General features: G+C 38.2%; 1 protein-coding gene across 2 annotated transcripts in view; it reads left to right on the top strand.

Annotated features, from left to right (window-relative positions):
• PIBF1 (progesterone immunomodulatory binding factor 1) overlaps positions 1 to 20,965 on the top strand; it is a 230,739-nt gene that overhangs the window by 195,684 nt on the left and 14,090 nt on the right. For both annotated transcript variants that reach the window (XM_020902643.2, XM_020902642.2), the window contains exon 16: positions 997 to 1,081. In XM_020902643.2, the coding sequence (XP_020758302.2) occupies positions 997 to 1,081 (85 nt within the window). The remainder of the gene's footprint in view (positions 1 to 996; positions 1,082 to 20,965) is intronic.

Below are 20,965 nucleotides of genomic sequence, written 5' to 3'. Positions count from 1 at the left end.
AGAATTGCATCTAGTCTTTCCTCTCAGAAGACAGACTTCTATTTCTAGGAAGGAAGAGAATTTGAATCTCTCTATTCTCAAGTCCTTGGAATTACCAGTTCTCCCAGAACACCTACTGCTATTCCTTGAGTTTAAAAAACTTCTCCCTAATATTTTAAAAATTGGTGGCATTCCATTTTCTTTAAGTATAACTTAAAACATCCTACCTGTTCAGCAAACAATTCTCATTAATTTTACCATCTCAGATTCTGTTTTGACATTCAAGGAATTGTGTTTCTTCATTTCACTGTTGCTTTTCTTAATCCTGGTTGCAGTACTGTCTGAGTAGACTCACCCCAATGGCTTTCAAAGAATATTTAATGGTTCTGACTAATTTTTATATGTTGAATAATAAAACTCCAGACAGTATAAGATAAGCCTCAGATATTTATCTTTTCAAATAATAATATGTCCTTACAATTAGGCTTGTCACCCTTTCCTATCAGAAAATAGGTCATTTCAAAGAGAAATCCACAATGCAGACTTAGAAATTAAAGACTGAACTAAGAATATGGAGGCAAAAGTTGTTTGCCTGCATTTACCATAGACCAAATATCTAATTAATTTATCTCAGTTATATAGCTGGTAATTTAGTATGTGGTAAATTATAAAATATGCTTTTGGTTTTAAGGATAAATGTTATAATTTGACTTTCAGTGAGGAATAACCCATCATCTTTAAGAAAACACTAACTGTATACCCCCACTAGGCAGGAAAGTATTCTATGAAAACATTTCAGTCACATTGTCAGACTGAAAAAATATTCTTATAAAATAGCTAGGTCAATGATTGAATCAAACATTGTAGTCACTGATCTGATATCTTTATGAACTATAAATTTAATTTCTCTTTAATTCAAACGATCAAAGTTGTCTTTAGTCTTTTATAATTTCTTATTTGTTAAATTTGACTAGTATGACAGTTTTTTTAAACTTGGTGTATTTTTTTTCCCCCTAGCAATTTAAGTAAAGAAAAGTCAGCTTTGCAGCAAATGAAGGATCAAATGGCATTAGATTTGGAACAACTTCTAAATCATCGTGAGGTACTTTTTCCATTTTGTCAATACTTTTTAACACTTTAGGCTTTTTCAGAATCAAATTGGGTTGAGATTATTGGATCCCAGTTGCCCGTATTCATTATGAGTTAATTCTTATTCCTGGAATTCCTAATTCTTGATGGCCCCTTATTGCCTTATTCATATCTCTGTCATTGAATTTCCATGTTGTTTAATAATCATCTGTGTTCCACCTTTCTCCCTCTAGACAGTAAAATTTCTTTAGTGTACCTCTTGTCTTGTTTATCATTCTGTAGCCAGTGCCTAGTGTACAATATTTGTGTTGAACTTTAAAATCCATAAGTTTTCTTTCATTTCTTCCTCATGAAAAATCTTTTAGACTTAATACAATCCCTGTTTTATAAAAGAAGAAAATAAGTTTTAAGGGGTTTGCCTAGAGCTACATGGTCACTAGGATAACCTCAGTTTTCTTTCTCATTTTTAAAGTCAGATTTATTGAGATATAATATACAATAAAATTCACCCTTTCTAGCATACATTTCTGTGATTTTTGGCTAATACCCACAGTTCTGTAACCATCACCCCAAGCAATATATACAATAGTTTCATCATCACAGAAAATTCCCTCTTGAACCCTTTTCCCCAACTCCAGTCTGAGCAACCACTGATCTGTTTTCTATCCCTGTAGTTTTGCCTTTTCCCACAAAAGGTATTATCCTTTCACAGAATGTCAAATAAATAAAATTATCAGGGAATTCTCTGACAGTCCAGTGGGTAGGACTCTGCACTTTCACTGACAGGGACAGGTTCTTTTCCTGGTCAGGAAACTAAGATCCCACAAGCCAAGTAGTACAGCCAAAAAAGGAAATAATAACAATAGTAATAAAGTTATTGGTCTTTTCAGTCTGGGTTTTGCTCAGTTGCCATAAAAAAGATTCATTCATGTTGTTATAAATATTAGTAATTTGTCCTTTTTATTGCTGAGTACTATTCCATTGTATGGATATACCACAGTTGGTTAATCCATTCGCAGTTGAGGGTCATTTGCGTCATTTCCATTTGGGAACACTTAAAAATAAAGCTGCTGTACACTGTTGTGTGTATGGTTTTATGTAAATAAAATTTTCCTTTTATCTTGGTAAATACCAGGAGTAGGATTACTGGGTCATGTGGAAAGTATATGTTTAATGTCATAAGAAACTGCCAGACTATTTCCCAAGTGACTATGTCTTTTGTATTCCCACCAGCAACAAGTGAGTTCCAGTTGCTCTGCATTCTCACCAACAGTTGGTATCATTAAGCTTAGTTTTTTAATCCATGAATTTTTTCCACTGTACTATCACTGTCTTGTCTTAGCCATGTTTTTACCATTTTGCAGTCCTAACAGAGAAAGAAATGCTCAAAGCAGATCATTGATTTATAAGTATCCTGAAGACATTGCTTCCTAGTCTGGAAAAGATATATCAGGTATTTAGGAAGAAATTATTGGAAGGAAATTATTGAGAGAGATGAAGCAAGGAATATTCCTGGAAACAACTTAAAGATACATATCCTAGAAATAATGTCAAGGGAATTGGGAGACTGTCTTTATCTTAGAAATGGCCTTTGGAGTGAGTTCTCTTAAAGGTGTATTTTATGTGATGGGTGAAAAGGATAAGAAAGTGTCCCTGGGCTAGATTTTAGAGATGGTTTTTAGGTAGATAAGTAGACCTGACAACAAGTTAACAGAGTAGAGAAATTTATGAAGATATTTATTCTTTTTTCCGACTTTCAGCATTCCAGGCCTTATCTACTATCACTTGTGTCCTAGGATTCTGATTTCAAATAGTTTGTTGCCTCACTGTGGAAGCCAGATGTATTCAGTATGTGGATCTTAACAAAAGTTTTTAAAACTGAATATTTAAGAAATAGTAGCTACAGAGGTCCATTAAGTCATACCAAAAAGCTTTTTTTCCCCCCAAAAAGCTGCATAATAGATAATGTATTTAGAATGGCAAGTCTCATTTGAATTTAGAGAATTATGCTCAACTCTGAAAAATATATGAAAACCTTCAATTATATTTTGTATGTCATACTTGGAGTCACATTATTCATGAGTCCAGATAAAAATTAAAATTTTTAATAGTGGGTTGAGACTTGAGTAGGTTTAAAGGAAAATATGTCTTAACATGAAAATTAAATACTAGCAAGGTGAATTAAATTGACAGCTACCACGTGGCATCAATGAAGTTTGCAAGGATACACATCTAATTAAATAATTATCAGTTAATTTTCGTGCATTTGAGGTTTCTTCATTTTGGTATATAAATAATCCAACATTATGACTTTTCTTTATGCCAAACAGTCAAAGAAAAGTAACTTTTTTTCCCCCCAAAGCAAAGTAAAAATTCAAGTTTAATGGAACAAATCTAATATAAGCTTGTAATCTTTTCTAAGAAATGGTTTAAGGAATTCCCTGATGGTCTATTGTTTAGGACTCCACACTTTCATTGCCAGGGGCCTGAGTTCGATCAGTAGTCCGGGAACTAAGATCCCACACGTCTCCTGGCCCAAAAAAAAAAAAAAGAAGAAAGAAAGAAACATTTTGCCCCAACTTGCATCACATATACAGCGTGCGTGCTCAGTCGCGTGTGACTCTTTGCAACTCTGTGGACTGTGTCTCCCCAGGCTCCTCTGTCCATGGGATTTTCCAGGCAAGAATACTGGAATGGATTTCCATTTCCTACTCCAGGGAGCCTTCCCAACCCAGAGTTCAAACCCACATCTCTTGCATCTCCCGAATTGGCAGGCAGATTCTCTACCACTGCATTACCTGAGAAGCCCTTATAATGTATGCAGACCCAAATGCAAATACAGAAGGCTTCTATGGAAAGAAAATAGCCTGTAACCCAGGAATATGCTTAAACATTCCTTTGAACACTTACCTGATGAAAAAGAATCTGCAAGATTGATTTATTCATTTTATGACTCTGAGGGTGATGTGCCCAGAACAGCCAGTAGATAACAGTTGAATGAGAATAACTCTGATAAAGAAGTCAAATTTATTGAAAGTGAAAACCAGGACTGAAACTCGGGAGGGCACGCAGTCACCGCAGGCACAAAATAGTGGAGGTGCCCCTCTCAGGGGCACGCCCAGTGCGGGGGGGGGCTGGCTGCTTAGAGCACGCCTCACCCCTGTCAGGACCCTGTGAAAATGATCTAGCATGAGTCATTGATTGAATCAGCCAGATTTTCTCAGTTTAAATAAGTGATTCATAAAGAGACCAAATGAACGTTTAAAGTCTTTCATATTCTTTTTTGCATTGGACAGGTCTTGCCTTAATTTTATAAGTGATGTTACTTAGTTCTGGTAAGACTGTGTATGTATGGTAATAATACGAAATGAGGTCCCCACCTCATTTAAATAGTTATCAAATATGTGTTACATGAAAAAAAGAAAATGAGTGGGATAGTCCTGGGTTGACAGTGCTAGGATAGGTGAGCCATGGCCACAGGATTTTTCTTTTCTGCATTGGTCTTAGCTCAAAATATTAGCTTAAAACCTCATTCACATGAGTAGTTCAGTTGTGGTCTTAAGAATTTCCAGGAAGGATAAAATTGATAGTGGCCTCTTATTCTATAAATTTTTAGAACTGATATATTAAAAAACCATTGTGTGTATTTGGAAAGTGTATTGCGTGACTTTTATTCTCATCTTTTCTTTAGAGAAAGTGTATTAACCTAATAAAAGAATGTTAAGAAAGGATTGTTGTTTAGTCACTCAGTTGTGTCTAACTCTTTGTGACCCCGGGGACTGTAGCCCACCAGGTTCCTTTGTTCATGGGACTTCCCAGGCAAAAATGCTGGAGTGGGTTGCCATTTCTTCCTCCAGGGGATCTTCCTGACTTGGGATCAAACCTGCGTCTTATGCGTTGCTGGCAAATTCTTTTCCACTGAGCCTCCAGGGAAGCCCTGCTGAGCCTGCGCTCTGGAGCCCGGGAGCCTCAGCTCCTGAGCCCCAGCGCTGCAGCTCCGAAAGCCTCTGCACCCTGAGCCGGCACTCTGCAGTAAGAGCCTGAGCTCCGCAGTGAAGGGTGGCCCCCGCTCCCGCAGCTGGAGGAAACCCACCCACAGCAGTGATGACCCGGAACAGCCGAAAATCAATCTTATTTTTTAAAAAAAGGCACAATTTAACGTCATGATCCCTGCCTTTATAGAAGATCAGAACAAAATCTCTGTTTTCTGAAACTTTAGGGACCTACTAAGTGCTTCCATTTATATTACATAATTTAGTGTTTGCTGCCGCCCCCTGAGATAAGTATCATTGTCCCTACTTTTACAGATGAAACTGATGCTGAGTAACTCATGGTTAAGTAACTCAACCATGATTACATACTTACTGTTAAAACTTTTTTTTTTTCCCCTGAAACAGAAGCTTATGATCCTTCTTAGTCTCATTTAGACAAAAATCTCATGATGAATTATTGTTTGCGTGAGTTCCAGGAAAAATTTTTGCCTCTGTAGCTGAAGCTATATCTTTTTTTTTTTCTTTAAGAAAATGAGAACTGTGTAATTTAACGTGTTTCCTTTTTGTCTTAGTTGACAGAAAACTCAGAGCTAAATATCTTATCCAGGTGTTGTAATCTTTTTCTTTTCTTTCACTTTTGATGCTTCAGAGTAGCTTTTTCTTTATCTTTCAAGTGGAATGAAATCTTTTTTACCCTTCAGTGCCTGCATTTATACTAAGACCTTTTATGTATAAAAATATAACATATAAATCTTAAATAATTAGGTTTTTAAAAATATAAAGGAAAAGACTGACTAACATGATCTCACTTTTAGTTAACAGTATCAGGGCTTCAAATTCAACATTCAGTTTTGAGTATAAGAAATATGATTCCTTAGAGTGACTTTTCTTGTTTCATCATATGTCCTTAGAATCTAAGCTTTCAAGAGCAGGAAAAATATCTTTAATCAGCTAAGTATCTAGTAAAGTACTGAGCATAATTTTAAGAAATTGATGCAAAAGCTCTTTTTAAAGTTCTTTTGTAACTGTGTTAGGGGCAGTGGTAAGAGCTTCTCTTAGGAAGCTTTTCAGTGTTTTATCGAGCAATAGTTGGTATCATGAACTTAAACTGGTGATGTTAGTGTTCAACAAAAATGAACCAATTTGAAAACTATTTAGAACGCAGAATCCCGGGGCTTGGTGATTGACTGGATTTAGGGAATGATGAGAGAAGGAATGAGAATTGATACCCGGAGTTTTGGCTTGTGTCCTGGGTTTATGGTGATGCTATGAAGGCCATAGGACGAATAGGTTTGGGAAAGAACTCAAGAAAATATCTAAGTGAATATATTCAGTAGAGAGTTTAAACTGTAAGTTCTGGAGTCCAAGGAAGAGAACTTATCTAGAGCTAGAGATTTGAGAGTCAAGGCGTAAACACGATGTGTACACGGAAGCAGATAGAATGAACTAGTGAAGGGGTATAGAGTGAAAACAGAGAGGGTCCTCGGACAGAGTCCTGATGAGCACTAACAGTTTAGGGATAGGCAGAGCAAAACAAACTCACACTCGAGTGAGGAGGGGCCAGAGAAATGGCAGGCACATCAGGAAGAGTGGATCCCTAAAGCCAGACCCATTCAGTAGGGAGGAGGTTGGCAGCAGGGGCTTCAGCTGCCGAAGGGCCAGATCAAACAAAGATAAAAAAAGACAGTGTCATTTGGATTTTTAAAATGCTAAAACAAAAAAAAAGCTGTTTCAGTGGTGCTAAAAGGCAGATTGCAGTGAACTAATAAATGCATAGAAGTTGAAAAATAATAATAGAAAAAATAGATAACCTTCTGAATAAGGGTTGTGACCATGAAATTAAAAGATGCTTGCTCTTTGGAAGAAAAGCTATGACAGACCTAGACAGCATGTTCAAAAGCAGAGACATCATTTTGCCACCAAAGGTCTGTATAGTCAAAGCTGTGGTTTTTCCAGTAATCATGTAAAGATAGGAGAGTTGGATCATAAAGAAGGCCAAGTGCTGAAGAATTGATGCTTTCGAATTGTGCTATTGGAAAAGACTCTTGTAAGTCCCTTCAACTACTGGAGCAATCTGGCCACGTGATGCAGAGAGCCAACTCATTGGAAAAGACCCCAATGCTGGGAAAGATTGAAGTCAAAAGGACAAGGGGGTGGCAAAAGATGAGATGGTTAGATAGCATCACCGACTCAATGGACATGAATTTGAGCAAATTCCAGGAGATAGAGCAAACTCAAGGAGCCTGGCATGCTGCAGTCTATGGAGTTGCAAAGAGTTGGACATGATTTAATGACTGAACAACTGTTTAAGAGAATATAAGGTTATCAGGGAGGGAGCATGAGATCAAGGGCTTTTACCTTCCTGAATTGGAGAGTATCTAGCCTAAGTGGTGATAGGAAGGAGCCAAACAGAGGGAGACACTGAAAGTTCAAAAGAGGATGATCAATTCAGCAAAAGTGCTGGGAAAGGAAGAGATCCAGGATGAAATGATGGGATTTAACTTTAGATAGGAGGGGACACCTTTTCCATTTTGAAGAGGAGAAATAAAAATTATATTAAAAGTAACTTAGTAGGTTTAGTGGCAAGAATTTAGGAAGTTCCCATCTAATGGCTGTTTTCTAATGGCAAGACAGGTGATAGGATCAGAATTTGGTTTTTTATTTTATTTATTTTTGACAGCGCTGGATCTCCTTTGCCGCGTGCAGACTTTCTCTAGTTGCAGTGAGCAGGGGCTTCATTGTCGTATGCAGGCTTCCCATTGTGGTGACTTCTCTTGTTGCGGAGCACAGGTTCTGGGTAAACAGGCTTCAGTAGTTGCAGCTCGGAGCCTCACTAGTTGTGGCGCATGAGCTTTAGTTGTTCCACGGCATGGGGAATCTTCCCAGGCCAGGGGTCAGACCTGTGTCCCCTGCATTAGCAGGCAGATTCCTATCCTCTGTACCACCAGGGAAGTCCCTGTTAATTTTTTTTAGCCATACCGAGCAGCGGTATGTAGGATCTTGGTTCCCCAAACAGGGATCGAACCCTTTCCCCCTGTAGTACAAGCACAGAGTCTTAATCACCAGACCACCATGGAAGTCCGAGGATCAGAATTTTGAGAAAAATACAAGTTTGAAATAGCTGTATAATAAATGAGTGATGTAAAAAAATAAAATAAATGAGTGATGTGCATTACAGACATAACAAATAATTGCCAAGGTGAGATGTCACATGTTCATTGTAGTACCATTCTGTGTAATTTTTCTCTAGCAGCTTACACTCAGCATGCTCGGTGCAAACATGGAGAAGGTAGATAGTTGGTCTGATCCAGAATTACAAATGTATATGTTCAGCTGTCATTAAATCGTAAGGCTGGAATTACCTTTATATTCTTTACGTCACATATTTTGAAATACTGTGGAAAAATATAGCAATCGAACAGACAAGATAGCTCTGCTACTTAGTAACTATGGATTCTTAAGACAGCAATTTAACCCCTCTAAACTCAGGATTGTATGAGAATTAAACAATGTGGTACTTTTCTGACATATGACAATAAGGCAGTAAATGTAGGTCCCTTCCCTCTTTTCCTTCCTTTTCAAGAATCAATTCAAATGTTATCTACTCTTTGAAGCCCTTCATAACTCAGTAAAGAAAAACTTAAGCTTTTTTAAATCTCTTTCCCACAACTCTAAGAATATTTGTATTAATATTCCTACCACTATAATTCCGCATGTGTCTTGCCAGTGAAGTATACCTAGTTTCTCTTTGTGTATTAGCCTTTAGCACAGTATTTAGCACATAGTAAGTATTCATTTGGGCTTCCCAGATTCAGTGGCTCAGTGATAAAGAATCTTCCTGCCAGTGCAGAAGATACAGGTTCAATCCCTGAGTGGAGATCGCCTGGAGGAGGAAATGGCACCCCACCCCAGTGTTCTTGCCTGGAGAATCCCGTGGACAGGGGAGCCTGGTGGGCTGTAGTGCATGGGGTCGCACAGAGTCAGGCACGACTGCGCAGCTGAGTGTACACACACGCACACACACACACACGTGCAAGTGTTCAATTAAACGTTTGTTAAACTGCCACCTTCTTCAGTCTTCAATAATAATTTCACTGCGTGAGTGTGAGTGAAAGTCGCCCAGTCACATCTGACTCTGTGACCCCATGGCCTACACAGCCCATGGAATTCTCCAGGCCAGAATACTGGAGTGGGTAGCCTTTCCCTTCTCCAGGAATAATTTCACTAGAAGCTGTCAAATAGAGGGCTCTGGAAACCATCTTTTAATATATTCACGTTCTCCCCACCTCAAACATATATGTTTGTGGAATATAACACATCTGTTTCTCAAAACCTGAACTTTGGACTTCCCTGGCGGCCCAGCGGTTAGGAATATGGCTGTCAGGACAGAGGGTGTGGGTTCGATGCGTGGTGTGTTGAGATTCCATATCCCGTGGGGCAGCTTGCGCCACAGCTGCTGAGCCCAAATGCCCTAGAGCTAGTGCTCCACAACATGAGAAGCCCATCACCACCACTAGAGAGTAGCCCCCGGGAGCCACAACTCGAGAAATCCCACCAGCAGCAATGAAGACCAAGCACAGCCAAAAATAAATAAAATTAAAAAAAAAAAAATTTAAACTTGAGCTTCTTCTACCCTTTCACCCAGTGCTTCTGTCAATAATCTCTCTCAAGGTCCACAAGCATTTCAGTTAGTATTTAACCAGAACTTAACCAACCACTTCTTAGTAAGTGTCTAGAATGTGCAAGGCCTCACACTTGCCTGAATGTTGGCCTAACTCCCACGGTTCCAGATAACTTGCCTCTTACCGCGGTGTGTGTCACTTAAAAAAAAAAAAACCCTGCAGTTAGCCAGGTTTCTGCAAAATGAAGTCACAGTATAATTATCATTCTTTTATGGTATGTTTATGTTCCAGGACTAACTCCTATGTTCTTTGTGATTTCTCGGAAAGTTTCAGGGACGTTTCGGCATCACAAGTGCCCCTGAGGCAATCCACTTCATAAAGGGCTCAAACAAATTACATATTTCTATATGTGTGTCATTCTTTTTGGTTCATACTTAACTATTTTGAAATTTCCTTAAGAATACCTTTTTACATGTTTTTCTTAGACACCTATGCAGTTAAATTTTACAGTCAGAACAGTCATCATGACTTAAAACAAATACTGTGTGGGTAAGTTAATTTTTCTTTAAATGAAGATGTAATTATTTCTCAGATTGATACATTTCTCATCATAGTGTGCTCTTCAAGTTCAAATTTGTTTTTTATTTCCTAGATGTAAAAGAGTATTTTAAAGGTAATTATTATAGTGGAAAGCTAAAACATATATAGCATAAATCATATTTTCCCTATAAAATTTGAGAATGCTTATTTTTTGCACATAAGGGTATGTGAATTTAGGTCTGAGGAAATTCAGAGAGTAAAGTATTGCAAAAAATACTCATTGCAAGTGTTGGATTTAAATATACTTGAAGTATGACAAAACTAAACCTACTATGTAAAAGTGATAACAATATAGCTTCTTCCTACCAAAATATTTTAATTGTTTTCAGCCCAATTATGTTATAACTAAAATATCCAAAGGGCTCTGTGATGGCCTTATACCCACTTGACAGAAGCAGCAACTGAATGTTTCCTCTCCTCAAGTTTGAACTGCCTAACGACACACATTTTTTGTTTTAGATTATACTCTGTAGACCTCTATGTTTATGTGGACTTGCACCAAACTTAATAGAACTAGGTCAGATTATTTTGATTTTCATAAGTACCTTGTCTTCTTTTTTAATCTTTTCATCATCAGGTTTAAAATTACAAATACCCCTGTTGTGTCCTGCAGGTAAAATTCTGTCTTGGGTGAAACATTCTATCTCATCATAGAAATACCTTATTTGTGTACATATGCCCTTTTAACATTTTTCACATCACACTTTCACATCTATTATGTATCACATAGGCCTTTCATTTTCTAGTTTTAGGTTTGTTTTGTTTTTTTCAAAGAATGAAATGTGTGTTTTTCCCACTACATTTTAGAAGTTTGGTATGTTTCCTTTTAAATAGTAAGTACACTTCTCTGACCTTTTTTTATCAGTAAGGAACAAGTAAATGACCTCTTGCTATCATTTCTAACCCTGTGTTTTTATGACTCTCAGGATAGCAGCCGTTTATAACAAACTAAACAGTTCTCGGGTATAAGGACACACACAAAACAAACTGCAAAGCTATTAAAATAAGTCTCTGGAAATACGTGTTGGCCAGGAGAGAATATGAACAGTGAAATGAGATGACTATGGTCTTCTTTGGCAGCATTTTAGTTTAAACTTAGGACATCTATATCCTGTATCAAGTTGCTGACACTGAGGGAAGACTGGGAATATAACCTGGAGAAGTTCGGGCACTAGAGTGAGTCACACTCCAGACACCAAAGAGTCTCAAAGAGCCTGGAGCCTGAAATTAATGATGGAAATCAACAAGAATTTGCATCAAAACCTACCAGATTATACTGAAATAATAAAAGCCAGAAAGCAGACAACAGCTAGATGAATAGTGGTACGGAAGGAAAAGCCAGGTACAAGACAACATGTATACCAGAGGCAAGGCCGTTAGAAGTCCAAGGTGAAATTCAGTAATCAGATGAATGAAGGGGTCTGTACAAACCAATCAGAACAGAATTGAGGTGCCCACATTTATGTTTTCAGTGAGCAGTGGCAGTGGATTCATTCCTCAGGAGCCTACTGCAGTGTGTAATAATGCTAACTTCCTCTACCTGCCTCACTGTTAAGGATGACCTTAAGATTATATCCAAGTTCAGGAAAGAATGTTGTTAGTGATTAGCTATGTCCCCTAGGCTATGAGAGCACAATTGTGTCTCATTTACCAAACCCTTGAGCTTTCACTAAGCTTTCCATGGTAGATAGAGTATGACTGCAAAAATATTTATCATCTGAAATGCATTAGAATAAGGAGTAGATAAGCCTTATTCTTCTCTGCTCTGGCTAGGACTTCATTCTGTTCTAGACTCAAAACTTTGAATACTTACTAGGAGGTAATCAGAGGAAAATAATCAAGATGATAAAAGAATTCCATTCAGCCAAGGGAGATTAATGGATTTGGGGGTGTTTAGAGAAGAAAGCTGAAGCTCCAATACTTTGTCCACCTGATGTGAAGAGCCACCTCATTGGAAAAAACCCTGATGCTGGGAAAGTTTGAGGGCAGGAGAAGCGGATGACAGATGGGCAGATGGACAGATGGTTGATGGGCATCATTGACTCAATGCACATAAGTTTGAGCAAATTCCGGGAGACAGGGAAGCCTGGAGTGCTGCAGTCCATGGGGTCACAAAAAGTCGGTCACTACTGAGCAACTGAACAACAGCAGGGTAGAAAAGATTTAGAGAGATACAAGAAATTCGAAGTAGGCATGTGAAAGAGGCAGAAATAGACTTGCGATACATCTCTCCAAAGGCTGGAATTAAAACCTAAGGGTAGACATTATATGGAGACATGTTTGGTTTGCTTTGTGTGGTTGTTATTGTTGCTTTGCTTTGTTTTGTATAGAGGTTAAATAACTTGAAGGTCCCTTCCAGACCTGAAATTGTGACTGTCAAAGGCCTTGATAGAGAGCATCTGCATTATTGTGTAAATAATGAATTCATTTGAATTCTAATTTGAATTGCTTTGAATTCATTTGAATTCTGATTTCATTTCTTAATAGCTAGTGAATTTGGCTGTATTTCTTAAAATCTTCTAAACCTCAGTTTGTCTTGAGAATTGAAGTAATATCTACCTTTTGGTATTTAACAGAGGATTAAATTTTTTTTTTTTTCAATTTGTTTGGCGTGTGCTGGGTCTTAATTGCAGCACATGGATTCTTTGATCTTGTTTGGTACGCAGGATCTTTACTGGCAGCAGTGAACTTTAGTTGCAGCATGTGGGATCTAGTTCCCTGACCAGGGATCAAACTCGGGCCCCCTGAATTGGGAGCACAGAGTCTTAGCCACTGGACTACCAGGGAAATCCTGAAGATTAAATTTTTGTGTAAAATACATAGTGCAAAGCCTGGAACATAGTAAATACTACATGAATATTAATTTTCCAGACAAAAATCTGCTTTGTCTATTGTTTAGAGTATAGTGGCATTGGCATTCAAGGTATAGTTTACCTTCTTCAAAAATTATACATTGAGTGAATTGAGAGAGTAGCATTGACATATATACAGTACCACGTGTGAAATAGATAGCTGTGGGAAGCTGCTGTGTAACACAGGGGGTTTAGCTCGGCGCTCTGTGAAGGCCTAGAGGAGTGGGATGGGGGGCAGGGTGGGAGGGAGCCTCAGGAGGGAGGAGATATATACGTATACTTACAAACACACTGATTCACGTTATACAGCGGAAGCTAACACAACACTGTAGAACAATTATACTCCAATAATAGTAAACTTTTAAAATCATACATTGAGATGTGCTAAAAATTTGCTTTGATAATGATTTAAAATTGTCTTTGGGCACTTAAGAGTATCAATAGATAACTTTCAGATAATTTTACATTTTCTTTTACTATTTTGTTAGATGTGATAATGATATTTTGGGTTTTTTGTTTTTTGTTTTTAATCCTTATCTGTTAAAAATCTCTACTGAAATATTTACAAGTGAAATGTTCTGAGGTCTGAAATCTGCTTTCAAAGATTTCAAAATAACTGGAAAGGAAGTAGATAAAAACAATGTTGACAGAACATTATGGCAGTCCCTCAGATGATTAAACATGGAGTTACCATATGGCCCAGCAATTCCACAACTAGGTTTATACTTGAGAAATGAAAACATGTCTACACAAAAACTTGTACATGAATGTTAGATGTTAACAGCATTATTCACAGCAACCAAAAGGTGTAAACAACCCAGATGTCCACCAGCTGATAAATGGACTAAATAAAATGTGGGATAGCTATACAATGAAATATTACTCAGTCATAAAAAGAAATAAATTACTAGTAGATATATAACATCCAGAACCTTGAAAACACCATGCTAAGTGAAAGAAGCTGGTCACAATGGACACACACATGATTCTATTCATTTGAAATGCCTTCAACAAAGAGATAGAAAGTCGATTGATGGTTGCTTGTGGCTGGTAAGTTGAGGACAGGATAGATAGTGTAGGGATTTCTAAAGGACTAAGGGTTTCCTTCTGAGGTGATGGAAAAAATTTTTTTTCATTTTATACTTTAAATGGATGACTATATTGGCAGGTGAATTATATCTCAATGAAGCTGTTTTTAAGAAAAAACAATTTATTGACAAAATGTTGATAATGGCTAAAGTCAAGCAGTAGAAACTGGGAGTTAGAAGTTTCCATAATAAAATGTTTAAATGCTCTTTCAGATGTAGTTTAAACCTCCAATATAAGTGTGTACTTGGTTTAGAACGGTTCAGTTCAGTTTAGTTCAGTCACTCATTCATATCCGACTCTTTGCGATGCCATGGGCTGCATCACGATAGGCCTCCCTGTCCATCACCAAGTCCCGGAGTTTACTCAAACTCATGTCCATTGAGTCAGTGATTCCATTCAGCCATCTCATCCTCTGTCGTCCCTGTCTCCTCCCACCTTCAATCTTGCCCAGCATCAGGATCTCTTCAAATGAGTTAGTTCTTCGCATCAGGTGGCCAAAGTACTGGAGTTTTGGCTTCAGCATCAGACTTTCCAATGAACACCCAGGACTAATTTCCTTTAGAATGGACTGGTTGGATCTCTTTGCAGTCCAAGGGACTCCTCAAAAGTCTTCTCCAACACCACAGTTCAAAAACATCAATTCTTCAGTTCTCAGCTTTCTTTATAGTCCAGCTCTCACATCCACAACATGACTAGTGGAAAAACCATAGCTTTGACTAGACGGACCTTTGTTGTTAAAGTAATGTCTCTGCTTTTTAATATGCTGTCTAGGTTGGTCATAACTTTTATTCCAAGGAGCAAGCATCTTTTAATTTCATGGATGCAGTCACCATCTGCAGGGATTTTGGAGCCCAGAAAAATTAAGTCTGCCAGTTTCCATTGTCTCCCCATCTATTTGCCATGAAGTGATGGATCCAGATGCCATGATCTTAGTCTTCTGAATATTGAGTTTTAAGCCAACTTTTTCTCTCTCCTCTTTCACTGTCATCAAGAGACTCTTTAGTTCTTCACTCTCTGCCATAAGGGTGGTGTCATCTGCATATCTGAGGTTATTGATATTTCTTCCAGCAATCTTGATTCCAGCTTGTGCTTCCTCCAGCCCAGCATTTTGCATGATGTACTCCGCACATAAGTTAAATAAGCAGGGTGACAATATACAGCCTTGACATACTCCTTTCCAAATTTGGAACCAGTCTGTTGTTCCATGTCCAGCTCAAACTGTTGCTTCTTGACCTGCACACAGATTTTTCAAGAGGCAGGTCAGGTGGCCTGGTATTCCCATCTCTTTAAGAATTTTCCCCAGTTTATTGTGATCCACACAGTCAAAGCTTTGGCATAGTCAATAAAACAGAAATAGATGTTTTTCTGGAGCTCTCTTGCTTTTTTCATGATCCAACATATGTTGACGATTTGATCTCCGGTTCCTCTGCCTTTTCTAAAGCCAGCTTGAACATCTGGAAGTTGACAGTTCACGTACTGTTGAAGTCTGGCTTGGAGAATTTTGAGCATTACTTTACTAGCATGTGAGATGAGTGCAATTGTGCAGTAGTTTGAGCATTCTTTGGCATTCCCTTTCTTTGGGATTGGAATGAAAACTGACCAGTCCTGTGGCCACTGCTGAGTTTTCCAAATTTGCTGGCATCTTGCATGCAGCATTTTCACGGCATCATCTTTTAGGATTTGAAATAGCTCAACTGGAATTCCATCACCTCCACTAGCTTTGTTTGCAGTGATGTTTCAGAAGGCCCACTTGACTTCACATTCCAGGATGTCTGGCTCTAGGTGAGTGATCATACCATCGTGATTATCTGGGTCGTGAAGATCATTTTTGTATAGTTCTTTGTGTATTCTTGCCACCTCTTCTTAATATCTTCTGCTTCTGTTAGGTCCATACCATTTCTGTCATTTTTTTGTGCCCATCTTTGCATGAAATGTTCCCTTGGTATCTCTAATTTTCTTGAAGAGATCTCTAGTCTTTCCCATTCTGTTGTTGTCCTCAGTTTCTTTGCACTGATTACTCAGGAAGGCTTTCTTATCTCTCCTTGCTATTCTTTGGAACTCTGCATTCAAATGGATATATCTTTCCTTTTCTCCTTTGCTTTTCGCTCCTATTCTTTTCACAGCTATTTGTAAGGCCTCCTCAGACAGCCATTTTGCTTTTTTACATTTCTTTTTCTTGGGGATGGTCTTGATCCCTGCCTCCTGTACAATGTCACGAACCTCCGTCTTCCATAGTTCTTCAGGCACTCTGCCTATCAGATCTAATCCCTTGCATCTTTTTCTCACTTCCACTGTGTAATCGTAAGGGATTTGATTTAGATTATACCTGAATGGTTTAGTGATTTTTCCTACTTTCTTCAATTTAAGTCTGAATTTGGCAATAAGGAGTTCATGATCTGAGCCACGGTCAGCTCCCGGTCTTGTTTTTGCTGAGGTCTTGTTTTTGCTTCTCCATCTTGTTTTTGCTTCTCCATCTTTGGCTGCAAAGAATATAATCAGTCTGATTTCGGTGTTGATCATCTGGTGATGTCCATGTGTAGAGTCTTCTCTTGTATTGTTGCAAGAGGGTGTTTGCTATGATCAATGCGTTCTCTTGGCAAAACTCTATTAGCCTTTGCCCTGCTTCATTCTGTACTCCAAATTTGCCTGTTACTCCAGGTGTTTCTTGACTTCCTACTTTTGCACTCCAGCACCCTATAATGAAAAGGACATCTTTTTTGGGTGTGAGTTCTAAAAGGTCTTGTAGGTCTTCATTGAACCATTCAACTTCAGCTTCTTCAGCATTACTCATAGGGGCGTAGACTTGGACTACCATGACATTGAATGGTTTGCCTTGGAAATGAACAGAGATCTTTCTGTTGTTTTTGAGATTGCATCCAAGTACTGCATTTTGAACTCTTTTGGTTTAAAACAAGGTTAGTTTTTACCTCGGGTTAGCTCAGGTAAGAAAGACGCACAGAATGCTGACTTCACTGCCAGATGCATTGTTATTCCTCTAAAGAGCACTTCAGTGTAACCTCCAGTGGAACACATAGTTTGCATTATACTTCTTAGAGCTATTTTCATCAAGAAATGCCATCTATGTGTCCCCTTGCCAACATGTTTGCAGAGTTTACAACTTTCAGCCATTTATTGGCATCAACTGTGCAATACTCTTAAACAGCTGCTCTGCAGTGGAGCTCTTTTAATATGCTACCCTCTATGCAAATAGTTTATACTAAATGACCAAGATATGTGCATTCATATTCAAGAGAGTAGTTTATCTCTTTTACAGAGTGTTTGTACAGTCATCATCTTCAACATCATCATCATCTGGAAGCTTTGTGAGAATGTCCTTAACTCTTCCACTTTGAGGAGTAGAGTACTGCAATGTGGTTTTTATTGTTTTGTTTTATTTTTATTTTATCTTAAGTTACAGTCATATAATCGGATTCAGTTCTACATTGTTCATTTTAATGAATGGTTCCTTCATTCCTGAAGTTATGATAATTTTCTTATGTATTTGATATACTAGAATTATGAAATATATCCTATTAGGTTTTTGTAGATCACTGGAAAATGTATCAGAACTAATAAATATTATTATCAATCAGACTGTTATAGGAGAATCTCAAAGATCTCAAACAAGTGGTATAAGGAAAAGAGAATTGAGGCATGGCACTTGTGCTGTACTTGAATTTTATAATGAATGAGTAATGATTCTATGATTTTTAAAAAGCAGAAATTAAAAGAAATATTTGACAAATGACTTTCTAAATTAATGGAGCATTTGCCAGGAATTGATTAGGACTACCAAAAAGAAGTGTCCCTGAATAAGATATTCCACATTTTGTAATTTTGGATAAGAGAGCTTACTTTTCATCTGAGGACCCTAGAGTGAAACCTGCTTGACAGATTTTCTTGTCCACATATCCAGCTATCTCATTCAGATGAATGGCCCATAGCAGCAAAAAGAAAAAACATTTAGTCTGTTTCTTCACTCATAAATTGGGACACACAACCAAAGACTGTCAGAAACTGGAAGAAAATTAATAGCACAAGAGGAAAAAATCACAATAAACAGAGGGACTGACTCTTCTCCAAAGAAAACAAAATAATTCTGTGACAGAAAAGAACTTGCAAGGTTTTGTAATTATTTTCTTCAAAAAGGTTTAAGAAATTAGTATTCATAGAAAATAAGCAGTGTATGGAAAAAGTTTCTGGTGTTTTCAAAAATTGCTGAAATCAAAATCATGAAGTTACTCTAAGTAAGTTAAAATGCCTGTAGAAGGATGTCAGGAAAAGTGAACAAACTCTGCTAAAACTTTGAAAAAGGTAAAAAGACAGAAATTTACAAGGAAAAGGTAAACAATATTGACAGTTCCTAGAGAAAGAAAATACTTACAAAGAAATCAAGATTAGCTTAGCATCACAGTTCCCAGAAATTTGACTTTAGAAAACATAGACATAATACCAGCAGAGTTCTGAGGACGAGTATAATACTTTGCCACAGTACCCCCTCATGAAATTGCTAGATTGTTTACCATCAAATGACAAAGAGAGACGAGAAATAATGGAATATGCCAAGATGTGCAATAAAGGGAAATTTCAGAGTAACAACTTTGCATTAGTCTTAAAATCAGTCAGTACAAAATTGATCCCAGCAAACAACATGATTAAGAAGCTAGATAATCTTAGGTAATGTGGAAAAAAGGGCATTTCCATCAATGAGGAGAAAAAAGGCAGAAACTCTTTAAGAAGAAGGGGAGAGATCTCTGTAAGAAAGTCAAGGTTGCTATATTTAAAATGGATAACCAACAGAGACCTACTGTATAGCACATGGAAGTCTGCTGTGTTATGTGGCAGCCTGGATGGGAGGGGAGTTTGGGGGGAGATTGGATGCAGGTATACGTATGGCTGAGTCACTTCGGTGTTCACCTGAAGCTGTCACATTGTTTGTTAATCACCTATGTGTGTGTGCTAAGTTGCCTCCGTCGTGTCGGACTCTTTGCGACCCTCTGGGCTACAGCCTACCAGGCTTCCCTGTCCTTCACCATCTCCCAGAGCTGGCTCAAACTCATATCCATTGAGTTGGTGATATTCTTAGACTCAGGAAAACTGCCCACCCTCACAACAGAAGAAATGCAAAATAAACATACCCAAACACTTAGGAGACTGGCAAAGACCCAAAACGGTAAGACAAGCATACATTTTATCAATTTGGAAACTGAAGCTTATTCAGAGTAGATTTCCTAAGTTTACACAGTTAATAATTGTGTCCGCAATAGGTGAGTCTGACTTCTAACCGAATCCTGAAAGATTTCCACTACCTGTGCTTGGCTTTCTGTGTGCTCAGTCTCCAGTGGTGGTGTTGATACTATTTGATGTTAAGTGGAATTTTCTTTGTTCAAATTTACCATTGATATAAAAGAGATCATCTGTATGAAAAGATAATAAAACTGCATCTTATGTTGGTGTCTATTGTAGCTGTGTATTGCCCTAATAGGGATTTTGCAGAATTCTGTTGCTTTTCCAGAGTTCTTTACTTAGATTTCAGAAGCTGTGCTCACATTTAGTACTGTCAGATGAACAGCAGTAGTACTGTGACAGCACCCTCGGTTGGGGTCATCCTAGTCTAAAAGTAAAAACCTGTGAATGTCCCTTCTGTCTCCTGACCAGCATCAAAAGTGATCTGTTACCTGTAACTGTCCCTATATGAGCAGCAGGTGAGGCCAAAGAGAAACAGAAGCATGACTTCCTTTTGGACTCTCAGGAGCCAAAGCCCCTCTGCCTGGTACCCCCGTTGTTTTCTCTCTCCTCATCCTTACCGTCTCTGCCTTCCCTGCTTTCAGAAGGTATGATTCCCTGGACCTTATTTATCTGTAGAATAGTGTTAGGTTGTATTGGAGGAAATTTTTTTCTTAATAATCTTCATGCCAAGATACAAAAGTTGTGACAAGTAAAAAAGAGGTTCTTTCAGATAAAAAGTGTTCCTTTGATAGGTTGAGAGACCATTATCTCCCCTCTGACTTTACTTGCTGCGTAGTGACTAGACAGGAGCTGAAATCTACCGTAACACAGATGTGTTTTACATTGAGTCAGTGGTACACACTCCACTATAGGGAAGCATGTAAAGGAGGTAACATAATCTCAGAAGCATTGAGTCCTCTAAAGGCTCAAATATCAGGGACTTCCCTGATGGATCAGTGGCTAAGAATCGACCTTGCAATGCAGGGAACCAGGGATCAATCCCTGGTCAGGGAACTAAGGTCTCACATGCTGCAGAGCAGCTAAGACAGGGCACAGCCAAATAAATAACTTTTTAAATAGTATATCAGACTGGCAGTTTCTGAAGGTAGACACGCCCTCGTGTGCCTTGGCCAAGCCAGCCCCATTCCTGCAGAAAAGAGGATTCTGGCATCGTTCTTCTAGCTCCTCTCTTGGCCCTGCGAGTTATTAAGGCTTTGTGGCTTAAACTCAACAGCTCTGTTTTAAAATACCCACTCAAGCTAGATGGTTCTAAATAGAACTAATGACAGCCAGAAAAAAAAAAAAAAGGCCTGTAGGAACTTGCTCCGACACAGAGCTGATGTCTATAAACAGATTAGTAGAAGGAAGCAGAACATTTTCTATCGCTGTAACTTTTGTGTCTTGGCACGAAGATGAAATAAAATCATTGGAGAAAATTACCTCCAACAAAGCCTACCACTGTTCTACAGAGAATAAGGTAAAGAAGAGTTTAGTCTGCCCTCTCTCCATATAC

Source organism: Odocoileus virginianus, chromosome 8 (assembly GCF_023699985.2).
Source record: "Odocoileus virginianus isolate 20LAN1187 ecotype Illinois chromosome 8, Ovbor_1.2, whole genome shotgun sequence".
Classification (NCBI taxonomy): Eukaryota; Metazoa; Chordata; class Mammalia; order Artiodactyla; family Cervidae; genus Odocoileus; species Odocoileus virginianus.
This window is presented reverse-complemented; position numbering and strand designations above follow the sequence as displayed.